The 12,416-nt window shown below is 36.0% G+C and overlaps 2 protein-coding genes across 2 annotated transcripts; one reads left to right on the top strand and one right to left on the bottom strand.

Moving 5' to 3' along the window:
* The first annotated feature begins 1,071 nt into the window (after positions 1–1,071).
* Positions 1,072–5,945, top strand: LOC109169748 (endoplasmin homolog). Its single transcript, XM_019318641.1, has 15 exons — positions 1,072–1,225; positions 1,687–1,807; positions 1,883–2,036; positions 2,116–2,196; positions 2,288–2,399; positions 2,503–2,629; positions 2,752–2,890; positions 3,340–3,457; positions 3,544–3,743; positions 3,819–4,034; positions 4,118–4,283; positions 4,370–4,511; positions 4,609–4,759; positions 4,939–5,343; positions 5,560–5,945. The coding sequence occupies exons 1-15, from the start codon at positions 1,159–1,161 to the stop codon at positions 5,800–5,802; spliced, it is 2,442 nt and encodes an 813-aa protein (XP_019174186.1). The 5' UTR covers positions 1,072–1,158; the 3' UTR covers positions 5,803–5,945.
* Positions 5,946–7,280: 1,335 nt separating this feature from the next.
* LOC109169889 (thaumatin-like protein 1) lies at positions 7,281–9,100 on the bottom strand. Its single transcript, XM_019318785.1, has 3 exons — positions 8,860–9,100; positions 8,057–8,738; positions 7,281–7,644 (listed from the first exon to the last, which is right to left on the bottom strand). The coding sequence occupies exons 1-3, from the start codon at positions 8,909–8,911 to the stop codon at positions 7,398–7,400; spliced, it is 981 nt and encodes a 326-aa protein (XP_019174330.1). The 5' UTR covers positions 8,912–9,100; the 3' UTR covers positions 7,281–7,397.
* Between the last annotated feature and the right edge of the window lie 3,316 nt (positions 9,101–12,416).

Genomic DNA, 12,416 nt, shown 5'->3' on the forward strand with positions numbered 1-12,416 from the left:
ATATATAATTACAAAAATAATTATATATATATATATATATATATATATATATATATATATATATATATATATATATATATATATAAAGTAAACTAACATAACCAAGGTTATCTTACATTACCTAAGATTTTGAAGGGAATCACATTCCCTTCAAAATCCTATGTGGAGGGAATGTGACATTCCTTGGGAATGTTAGATTCCCTAAGATAATATGAACCAAACACCGGAATGTGAGCTTTGGAATGTCACATTCCCTTGGTTATGTTATATAACCTGAACCAAACGCCCCCTAAAGTGTAAGCAAACAAGTTATGTTTAAATAAGTAAAGTAAGTAGAAAAGAGAGACCAGGACTATGTGGTCTAATGGTACCCGGGTTGGACTTCCATTTGGAAGATTATGAGTTCGAGCCTCAGATACTACAATGTAATAGGACCAGTAACTTTCAAAAAAAAAAAAAAAAGTAGAAAAGAGAGAAGATGTTGATAAGTAAAAGAAGGTGATAATCATAATAATGTGGTTATATGTGCCATATAACTAAATAGATTAGATGATAAATGATTATGTTTTCCATTTAGAAAATAATTTTTAAGAGTGTTACCGTTTGAAAAATTATTTTCAGTTTTCAAAATGAAAAACTTTGCTAGTAACATGTTTTCTGTTTCCTGTTATCTGATTCTTTAATTATTTAGAAAACAGAAGAAAATTTAGCGTTAATAAACGACCCATAAGTATTTCATTTTATTTTTCTTTTGCTCTAAGAAAATTTCTGGATCCGCCCACGACAATTTTCACATTTTATTATATTTTTCTAGTCACATAATATACTATAAATGATTTAAAATAAAAAAAAAAAAAAAAAAAAAACTACGGAGTAACAAATTACTCCGTACAATTTTGTTGCTTTCAATTTTTTTCCTTAAAAATAGAAATTTTACTTGGTCAGCGTACACTTGTCAGTTCCCTACTGTATCCGTTAGATCTTCCACGCTGGCAATAAGTAACGGCAGCACCACGCACCAGAAACGTGAGTGCCCTACTACTCCCCACACGCGAAGCTCACTATATACTCAGTTGATCACTGCATTTCAGCACGCATCACAAAGCTGCTTCAGAGAATTATCCGGCTACTCTGCGGAGAAATCCGGCAACGAAGACGATGAGGAACTGGACGATCCCTTCCGTGCTGTTCCTGTTATGTATCTTCTCTTTTCTTCCCGATCAAGGTCGGTTAAGGTTCATCTTCCGCCATTAGTGATATTTCATCTGTTTGTTGACATATTTCTCTGAGATTTAGTGTTTTTTCCCCCCTCAAATATAATGGATTCTGTAAAATTATACGTTTGTTTTTGTAGTTTGGTGAACGTCGTAGCTGAAACTTGCCTGTATTTGGATCTTCTTCTGAAGCTTCCTAATATGACAATAATTGTGATATACATATCTGTTTCATACGTTCGAATTTTAAAATATTAGATGACTACAGATATGGATTAGCGGATCCAGCATTTCGTTGGAAGTGTGCAATACTGCATTGTCATGTTATTGTTTTATCTGCGTTTGTTTGTTTATTTCTCTTTAGATAGATTTGGAGTTTTGAACTCATTTAGCATACTGTTAGACTGACTGATTAATAAATAGACGTCGTCGGTACACTGAATATAATGGTTAATTATTTGTATTTTTGTAGGTCTGAATATACATGCAAATGCAAAAGTTAATTCTGATGCCCCAGTGAATAAACCAAAGGTGGAAGAAAAGATTGGTGCTGTTCCGCATGGTTTATCCACTGATTCTGATGTTGCAAAAAGGTTAATGCTGATTTCTTAATTTTAATTCTATGTTGTTTTTAGTAACTCCATACTTATATATAAGGTGTGGTGCAGGGAAGCTGAGTCCATGTCCAGGAAGACGCTCCGAGCTAGTGGTGAGAAATTTGAGTTCCAAGCTGAGGTGTCTCGGCTTATGGATATCATTATCAATTCCCTATACAGTAACAAAGATATTTTCTTGAGGGAGCTGATCTCTAATGCTTCAGATGTGAGTGCGTTTCAGATTTGTCTTTCTGTTGAAATGAATTTCCAAAGGCATAATTGTGGTGCATCTATATGAAATTTAGGCATTGGACAAGATCAGATTCCTTTCACTCACTGACAAGGAAATACTAGGTGAAGGTGACACTTCTAAGCTTGAGATCCAGGTTAGTCAGTTTGTTTATATGGAACATTTCTATTTTAAATTGTGGTTTAAAATGTGGATTTCCTCTGATGCCTATGGCTTGATGTATGCAGATTAAATTGGATAAAGACAAGAAAATTCTTTCCATTCGTGATAGAGGTATAGGAATGACAAAAGAGGATCTAATCAAGAATTTGGGGACCATTGCGAAATCTGGAACTTCAGGTATCTATTTACAAATTCAATATGTAATTGATGCCTATATCTAGACATTTCTTTTTTGCTTTTCTGGACTATGTACAAAACAGTAATTGGTTGTCCTGTACAGCCTTTGTTGAGAAAATGCAGAAAAGTGGAGACCTTAACCTCATAGGGCAATTTGGTGTTGGGTTCTATTCAGTATATCTCGTGGCTGATTATGTAGAAGTAATTACTAAACACAATGATGACAAGCAGTAAGTTCTTTAGAATCATATGATGATATTGTTGACAGAGGTTAAGCTTTTTCCTCCATTATTCTTTTGCTGTGGAGGTTTCTGATGAGATGAAAATCTGCTCCATAATTTTCTGCCTTCAGATACGTGTGGGAATCAAAGGCCGATGGAGCCTTTGCAATTTCAGAGGATTCTTGGAATGAGCCACTAGGCCGTGGTACTGAAATCAGATTGCACCTCAGGGATGAAGCTGGTGAATATTTGGATCAATACAAATTGAAAGTGAGTATACATGTACTATCATAAAAGATGTATTTGTGCAGTGGTTTTCCATATTTGTTGTCAACAAGTGCCACTGCTTTATTTGTATTGCTAGTTAGAGTGTGAAAGCATGTTATTGCCTTCTGCATTGCATTATACTGTGAACCACCACAAAATTGGTTCTATGTGATTTTGGTTAATTTATGCTTGTGCTTGGCAACAGAGGTTAAGAAATTCAAGTGATAATGTATAAACTTCCTATTATCTATTTTTCTTCTCTCATATGGAAGTTTCATCTTTGATTGGTTGGAACTTATGTTTTTCTAGCTTCTATGAAGTTCAAGAAGATTCCTACTGCTGTCACATAGTCTGTGTCTGAAAGATTACATTAAATTGTATGGATCTTTTGTTTGGGTCACATTTACGGTTAACAAAATGGCATAACCTTCCTTGGGTAACTATGGTTTCAGGACTTGGTGAAGAGATACTCGGAGTTCATAAACTTCCCTATACATCTCTGGGCAAGCAAAGAGGTTGACAAGGAGGTTCCTGCTGATGAAGACGAGTCTAGTGATGAAGATGATACATGTGTGTATGACTTTTCTTTTCCTAGCAATGCTGGTACTTATTTTGCCTTCTATTTGTCTAATTATCATGTTCAATTTCATGAACAGCGGAAGCCACATCTTCTGATGAAGACACAGATGAGGAAGATGCCGAGAAAGGGGAAGATGAGAAAAAGCCAAAAACTAAAAAAGTGAAGGAAACGACCTATGAATGGGAGCTTTTGAATGATGTTAAAGCTATATGGCTACGGAATCCCAAGGAGGTGACAGAAGAAGAGTATACAAAGTTTTATCACTCTCTTGCCAAGGTAAATTATACCATATTTCTGTTATAGGCTCCCTGAACTTGCCATCAGCTAAAACTTTTTATCTCCTTCAAACAGGACTTCAGTGATGAAAAGCCCCTTGCTTGGAGTCACTTCACTGCTGAAGGTGATGTTGAGTTCAAGGCTGTTCTCTTTGTTCCTCACAAGGCTCCCCATGATCTGTATGAAAGATACTATAACGCAAAGAAGTCCAACTTGAAGTTATATGTCAGACGGGTCTTTATATCAGATGAATTTGAAGACTTGTTGCCCAAGTACCTGAAATTCCTGACGGTTAGTGTTTGATCTTCTGAGATTTTGTGGTTTTAATAAGAGTTTGCAGCAGAGATTGGCACCTGATAACTCGTATTTTTTAGGGTCTCGTTGATTCTGACACCCTACCACTGAATGTCTCAAGAGAAATGCTCCAGCAACACACCAGCTTGAAAACAATCAAGAAGAAACTCATTCGCAAGGCCCTTGATATGATTCGCAGGCTTGCCGATGAGGATCCAGATGAATCTAGCAACAAGGACAAAAAAGGTTTGGAATTTTCACTGATATTCTATTCTGTTAGATATTGAAACGTGCAGTTCCTTGTTTGGTCTTGATTACTCCTGTTTATACAGAAGTTGAAGAATCCGGTGATGATAATAAAAAGAGAGGTCAATATGTAAAGTTCTGGAATGAGCTTGGCAAGTCAATAAAGCTTGGTATTATAGAGGATACAGCTAACAGAAACCGTTTGGCCAAACTTCTTCGTTTTGAGACGTATGCACTTGGTTTCATAGTGATCTCCCCTGATTTCTGCTTATAAAACTAAAACCATGTTGCCATGACTGATTTATTTTTCCTTAATTCTTTTCAGGACAAAATCAGAGGGGAAACTAACCTCACTTGACAAGTATATTTCTAGGATGAAATCAGGCCAAAAGGAGATCTTCTACCTTACAGGAACAAGCAAAGAACAGTTGGAGAGATCCCCCTTCCTCGAGAGGCTTAAGAAGAAAAATTATGAGGTATATAGTTCAGAATTTCTCAAAACAAACTGGCGTATTTTTTATCCATCAAATGATGATTCCTTTTTGTCATGTCTTAACATTTTTTTCTTTGATAGGAAACTATAGTATTGCGTGTGTTTAGACCATTAAACTTTACTTCAACTCATCCTTTAATTAGTTTTTAATCTTTTATTCAGGTCATTCTCTTCACGGATCCTGTGGACGAATACGTGATGCAATATCTGATGGAGTATGAAGATAAGAAATTCCAAAATGTGTCCAAAGAAGGCCTGAAAATTAAGGGTTCTAAAGACAAGGAGCTCAAAGAGTCCTTCAAGGACTTGACAAAATGGTGGAAAAAGTCACTATTGGCCAGTGACAATGTTGACGACGTGAAGATTAGCAGTCGTCTGGCTGACTCTCCTTGTGTAGTAGTGGCATCAAAGTATGGTTGGAGTGCAAATATGGAGAGAATCATGCAGTCACAAACTCTACCAGATACCAATAAACAGCCGTATATGCGTGGAAAGAGGGTGCTTGAGATCAACCCTAGGCACCCAATCATCAAGGAGCTCCGTATAAGAGTAGCAAAGGACCCTGAGGTATTTATTCTTCCAACTAAAAATGACCTGGTTTATCATCATTTTCACGAACTATAGTCTATAGACTGCATTCCTTCATTCCTTCATTCTTCATTTTCAAATTATAAAAATTGCAAGTAATTGCATTATTTCCTTTTTCATGTTTTCCATTTTCCATATCTTTTATCCGATCAATCCTGGTTTATTACAGCAGTAAACACTTTAATTTGTTGACAGGATGAGAGTGTGAAGCAAACGGCACAGCTAATATACCAAACAGCTCTCATGGAGAGTGGCTTCATACTCAATGATCCCAAGGACTTTGCCTCTCGTATATACGGTTCAGTCAAAAGCGGTCTCAAAATCAACCCTGATGCGGCAGTTGAGGAGGAAGAAGAAGCCGAAGAAACTGAGGCTGAAACCAGTGCAAAAGAAACCGATTCTAGCTCCAAAACCGATGATGTCAAGGACGAATTATAGATTATCCAGAAAGAGTACATGCACGATCTTTGACTGCATTCGTAAAGAATTAGTTCAGTAGTTCATAGGTTACTGCAGACATATGTTAGCCAGGAATTTTGTTTTCTAGTATTCTACGCCTTAATTAATAAAGCTTATTTAAAAAAAAAAAAAGAAGAGTTTTTTGCTAGCTTCTCGATTTAAATTTATGTTTTTTTTAAAAAAAAAAAAAAATTAAGCAGATATAATCTTTTTCTGAATTCAAAAAAAAAAAAAAAAAAAAAAAAAAAAAAAAAAAAAAAAAAAAAAAAAAGAGAGAATTCGTTTAATTAGTTAACACACGACAACTACCTCAACCCACCATCATGCTTTTGATTATTGCAACCATTCATGAATAAACAAAAAAAAACACTAACGTCCGAAACAAGATCCTAAAGCGAAAAGATTTGATTCGATCGCCTGCCAGCAGTGAATTAAACCGGCCAATTAGAGAAAAACAGAAAGGATGAAGTTTATAGTTTTTCTAAGGCTCAAAAGCGGATATTATTCCATACATACAACAGCCTTAACATTTGCTTAATTGATTCTCCGATCCTAGTTGTTTGATTGGTGTTAATAAATTAAACTAATTTAAATTTCACCGAAAGCGGAAAGCTGATGTCGCTAGTGCTACTCTGGTCAGTACAGAGGCTAACTTCAATTCGAATCTTACATATTATGGGGCTATGTTTACGCCTCCTTAGATTAATTTCATGAACTAAAATCAGTTAGATGCCATGTCACGCATGTGGATCTAACTATGATTGATTGTTTGGTGCATTCACCAACCATTACTTACTATTTTATACCAATCAATCATTAATTAGATCACTTAATCCTTAAATTAACAATCTCATTTAACCATATATTGTTTGGTACAATTGCATAAGAGACAATTACTAAGTTGATCGAACAGTTAAATTAATAACAATATTAAATTTAACTTTTTGTGGAAACTTTCTATTGGTTATGTTTGGTAACATAGTTAGCTTATTAGTCATTTTAACTTATTTGACTACTATTAGCTATTTGACTTGGTTAAATCATCTAAGTGTTTAATTAATTAGCTTTATATAACAACTTATTGCTCCAGAATGTTAAAATTTTAAAAAACTGTCAAGACATTTTATATGTAATTAGCTAACAGTTAATTTACCAAACACTTTTCTACAACTAGTCAAACTCATTAACCTATTAGCTAGCTAACAAGTATTTACCAAATACCCAATTGTCTTTCAATGATGGCATGCAGTTTGGTTTGTTAGTCAATGTGGGCGGCAACATGATGACGGCCGTGATGACTACAAAGCTTACAATTCCGGCAAAGGTGAAAGGTGGTTTATGAACACATGCAATGAAAGATCAGATTTTGTGGCGCGAGCATGTAACCTAGCTAGAGTACAGTATACATACAAAAAGGAAAAGTGTGCTTTAATTTGCGTAAAACGCATGCGTACGTATTTGGTCTGCTTTAATTCCTCCTCAAACGCGTATCCCAAGTCACGTACCATGATGTTTATACATGGATAAAAAAATATTTAAAAAAAATAATTGGAAAAGCTGTTCATTCGTTTCGTTCATAATACTAAGAGCAAGTGAAGAAAAGAGAGAATAAAAAAGGCAATAGCTGAGGTCAGCGGAGACTTGGAATGCAAGGCAAAGTGCGACATTGTCGTCGATGAATCTCCCGTTATGAATCCCAACCATGAATTCCCAAACACAATTCCGTCCTGCGGTCCCGAATCCTCCGCCGCTGCCGGAGGTCCACTCGCCGACGATGCTCCTGCTGCCGCCGGCAACGACGATGAAGACTTTTGCTGCCCACTGCAACATTTACACCGCCCACAAATAATTAAATAATTAATTAATGTCACCAAAAAAAAAAAAAAAAGATACTAAAGGGCTTGAGCTCATTCGACCGTGGCGAATTGAAGTATAGGTTGTGAAAAGAATAAAGTGCTAATGCAGAAAAAATAAAAAATTCAAGAAGATATTTATATATTATGCCCATTTGTACATTAATCAAAGAAGTAAAAGCTACAAAAGAAAACCCTATCACTCTATCAGATAAGGTCCAAAGATTCTTCTTGCCCAGCCCAGCTTCATATACTACCATTCCTACTCATTCAATTTTTTTAAAAAAATTGAATAATAATTTTTTATATATATTTAATAAAATCTTCAGTATTATTTATAAATTTTATGCGTTAAAATTAAATTAATTAATCTTAATTACCTTGTGGTTGAAGGGCAGAATGTAATTCTATAATCGGCGCCTGTGCACGTAAAAGTACTGGTGGCGTCATCGTAGGCGTAGCTATATGATCTGGGGCACGCATTTTTGAACATTTCCGAGTACATCGACGGCTGACATGTCGAAGGTGAACCGTACGCGCCGCTGCAACAGTATTCCGGGTTGCCGAATGCGTCGCACGCGCTTCTGCATGCCAGCCCGTCTCCGGACCGGAGCTCCTTCGGGCAAATCCGGTTCACGTCCGCGGCGCAGCCGGTTGACCCGCACGCTCCGGTCCCGCCAATGGCTTCCACTTGCATTGGCAAGTTGTATCCGTCCACCAGGCTGACGTCATAGAAGTCCTTATTATCAGCGCCCGAACTCCCGATCGTGAACTCCGCCAGCGTCGCCGGAGGTGTTGCACCGGCGCCATTGCATTCCACCTGATTGGACCGGCAGTCGCCGGTGGCGCAGCTTCCCTGTCCAGTGCCGGCGTCGAAATTACAGCCGGTTCTCCCCCAGATCCGGCCGGACCAACTTGACGTCACCTGAAAACCCCGTGACGCCCCCGGCGCAAGCTCGAATCCGGTGCTATCCAATCCGGCACTGCCGGCATTGGCCAGAACTCCCGGCCATACCGTATAACCGCATTTGTTAATTAACATAAAAGTCGCTCCTCTAGCACCTGCGAAAACCCAAAAAAACATATCATAAGACATCAGTCCAATGACGATCATAAATGTCCCAATCCCAGTCCCCAGAATGTAACGAACAATCCATTTATGTTTCTGTTTTTGTCCTTTTACCTTGAACAATGAGGATGAAGAACAGCAGACAAGAAGCAAAAGTTGGTGACATTTGAAGATTTCCCACTCAAACTACAGACTGATAGATAGTATGATGATCAAGCTAAAAAAGTTTATGGATATATAGGTTATATGAGAAAATTTATGTTTTTGATAGATTCAGAGACACAAGTATATAGTTTTAGAGAGGGAGGGGAAGGTGGTGCTATGGATAATATAATGGATGTGTATATATCTAACTATATCTATAGTTGGGAGCACGTATATATAAATTTTGTGATATAAAAAGGAGAAGATATATAGGGCAATGTTGATGGGTATATTGTCGGATTTTTGGTCAAAGAAGATTTAGGTAAACTATAAACATCTTAGGAATAGCCATAGCTCTCTCTGTATTTTGATGGAGTCAGGTTGACAACTTATATTAGAAGTTTCATGTTTATTTTTTATTTTTTGAAAAGAGGAACTTAATGCATTAAATCATGATAAAGGCAGTTCACAAAGAAATTAGGAGGGACATCAAACCACTCTCCACAACTTGACTAAGAATAAGCCTTCCTAGCAACTGTATGGGCAGTTTCATATTTATTATTTTATTCTTTTTATTTTATTAATTCTGTTGTATACAATAAAACTTTAAGGGTGATATTTTATTCATTAATTTAACTTAAAATAAATATTATAACTTTTTATATGGATTTTTTTTTTTTAAATAACATTGTTTCTAATGTGTGTGATTCATCACCTATGCACTAAAGAATGTAGGTAGTAGACCAATGTTCAAATCTCGACGACAGCAGTGTGGGAATATGTTTAAAGTGGACAAAAAAGATCATTTGTGCGCACCAGTATTTTGTCATATTTGTTGAGTCAATGTGATTTACATCATTCCAAATGTCTGTCCGGTCAGAGTGTTGGGGCCTTTTGGGAGAAGAACGTCTGGAATATAATAGTCCTGAAAGGAGTTATGGAGTTATCGAGGGGGTGAAACATGATTCTCGCATAAAAAGATCATGAGTTTAAATTTTACCGACATCTTTTTATTGAATCTATCGTATAGAATTTTTCTAATACAAGATATCCCTTAGTTTGAGAGCTATTAATCTATTACATATAAACGAAATTCTTCAAGTTCACACCATCAGAAGGCCAAGTCTACAACACATACACGTACAAATACTATGGGTTCATTTTTTTTTTTCTCCCTTTTTACCTAATTGCTCTAGAAGGATATTAATCAACTTCTTATCCAAAAGAGAGAAAAAAAAAAAAAATTCTATAGTCCGACCAGTACTACGCAGTGTCAAAATATTCTACCTAATTAATGACCAACGTTTTCCAAGAGAAAATTGTGTTAATATTTAAGAAAGAATATTTGCTTTCCCATACTGCATGCATGCATGTGTGCATTCAATCTGCCTCTATTTGTGATAAATATTGTTGAATTAATGCATCTTAGGAGCTTTTTTTTTTTTTTTTTTTTTTTTTCAAGGAATTAGATTCTTATTATTATTGATCATATAATTGATGTGGAAAAAAAAGGTCATAAACTAACATCATTCTGCTACAAAGATTATAAAAAGTTTAGTGATATTCATAAATGCGTATAAAATATTATATATAATCCATAATATTTATCACAAATTATATTATTAATTAAGATAATATTTTTACCCTATATTTTTAGCGTGGGGTAATAAGCTACTAAGCCCGCAAATATGCAATTGCATTCCAAAAAGAGATACTAAAGAAATTAAAGGAAGTTTTACATGAGATAAAAATCCAACTTAATAACTATGAATCAGAGTACTTTATATTATAATTTGATGGAATTATCGATCATTGAATTTACTTGGATACGCAGTGATCGAGCATGTTTGAATTCTGATCGTCTACTCTAGAGGCCATGTGATCTTAATTGAATTTGTCGAATAAAGACTAGTGTATAAACACTTGGGAAAAGTTGACATCACTGAAGTACATCCCGCATGCAATTTACCCGATCCTCCACCAAAGTTCTAGGGTAAGGACATGCGGGGAGTTTGGAAGCAATATCCAACCACCACTATAGGTGCTATAGTTTGCTAGTTGCTACCAGTACGTACGTTCACTAGATGATGGGACTATTATCTGTAGATGTACTTATTAAGTTCCTTTCCTTTGGAGGAAAAAGTAAAAGTTCAATTCCCTTATCACCACCAAGAACATATAGCAAACAAGAGATGAACAATTCCCCAAATCCAAGGTGCATATGCATTGCTTTTTTTACTAAGCAGAAGGATAGACTAGTGGTGCTCCACATCGATCTGTGTCTCAATATTGAGGTGGAATGCACTTGGGGTACTGGACCCACATGTCGAATTCGTCACAAAAGTTTAAGGAAACAGTAAAAGAAACTAAAGTTGTGTGTTTATATATATATAGAGGATAAGGTTTTGACAGATGGGAAATTAATTTAAAGGGCAGTAAAATATACCTAATATAAAAAAGGAGTACAGTGGACATTTCACATGGGGAGCATATCAAAGATGACGAAGTATATATACATATATAGGGTATAAAGTAGTACGTAAAATGGACATGCATGCATGCCTACCTACCAAAACAGACCAGCCAACATTATATATATATAAGATGATGAGAGTTCAGAGAAACAAAATTGTCAAAGTTTGCAATATTCCAAGTAGATGATGATGCTAAAAGTTGGCACGCCTATGTAAGAACACGCAAATGTTGATTCATACATCATAGATGTGCATGTGCAGCTAAAACACTCTGATCAATCTCCATCTATTTAAGAAGACACACTTGTTCACTTTGGTTAATTTGGCTGCCTTTAATTTACATATACATTATACACGTTTCAGGGCATCCTCAATAGTGAGGATTTTGGTGTAATTTTTGAAGAGTTTTTGTAATTGTGATTAGGAAAGAGAAATCGAGAGGAAATAAAAAATAGGGAAAAGAAGACAAAATAAAACTGAATTAGGAAAAAAAAAAAAAAAGAAGAAAAATAAGGTAGTTAACACTCCCAGCTGGCGCGTGCAAGCGCCAGGCTAGGCGCGACATGCACATGACGTGCGGCTCTTCCTTTTCACAACTGGCCCCACAAACTGTCATTTTTTGAAAAAATTTCCAAATTAGCAGGAAGACCTCTAGCATTCTCTGATCACATGCTTCTCTCTCATCCAATGTGACAATTTCTCCTAAAAAAATCGTGAACAATTCCCTTAATGGAGATGCTCTTTGCTTCATTCTCACTAAATCTTGTTTGGTGGGCATTTCCTAGTTAGTCTTGTTTGGTGGGTTTACTTTCCCCATATGTGTAGCCATTTATGTTAGGTTCATGTTAAGTGGACGCGCAACACCATATTTAGACAAAAGGTTATTTAGAAATCGATAATTAATTAGAAGAAAATTAAAGTTGGCATGGTCAGACATCTTGAAAACTTAGGGTTTTTGACTATTTGATTGATTGAACTTTCTAATAATATCTTCCAAGAACTCACCACTTCAATTAGATCAGTCTGCCCAAACTCCAAGTCCCCTATTTGTTA

This window comes from Ipomoea nil, unplaced genomic scaffold (genome assembly GCF_001879475.1).
Source record: "Ipomoea nil cultivar Tokyo-kokei standard unplaced genomic scaffold, Asagao_1.1 scaffold3321, whole genome shotgun sequence".
Classification (NCBI taxonomy): domain Eukaryota; kingdom Viridiplantae; phylum Streptophyta; class Magnoliopsida; order Solanales; family Convolvulaceae; genus Ipomoea; species Ipomoea nil.

Bases quoted from the DNA above. Each gene is read 5' to 3' on its own strand.
- LOC109169748 (XM_019318641.1), top strand. From the start codon at position 1,159: ATGAGGAACTGGACGATCCCTTCCGTGCTGTTCCTGTTATGTATCTTC. The intron at 2,400-2,502 runs GTATCTATTTAC...TGTCCTGTACAG, and splicing joins TGCGAAATCTGGAACTTCAG to CCTTTGTTGAGAAAATGCAG. The intron at 4,284-4,369 runs GTTTGGAATTTT...CTGTTTATACAG, and splicing joins TAGCAACAAGGACAAAAAAG to AAGTTGAAGAATCCGGTGAT.
- LOC109169889 (XM_019318785.1), bottom strand. From the start codon at position 8,911: ATGTCACCAACTTTTGCTTCTTGTCTGCTGTTCTTCATCCTCATTGTT. The intron at 8,739-8,859 runs GTAAAAGGACAA...GGGTTTTCGCAG, and splicing joins CTTCATCCTCATTGTTCAAG to GTGCTAGAGGAGCGACTTTT. The intron at 7,645-8,056 runs GTAATTAAGATT...TAAATGTTGCAG, and splicing joins TTCTGCCCTTCAACCACAAG to TGGGCAGCAAAAGTCTTCAT.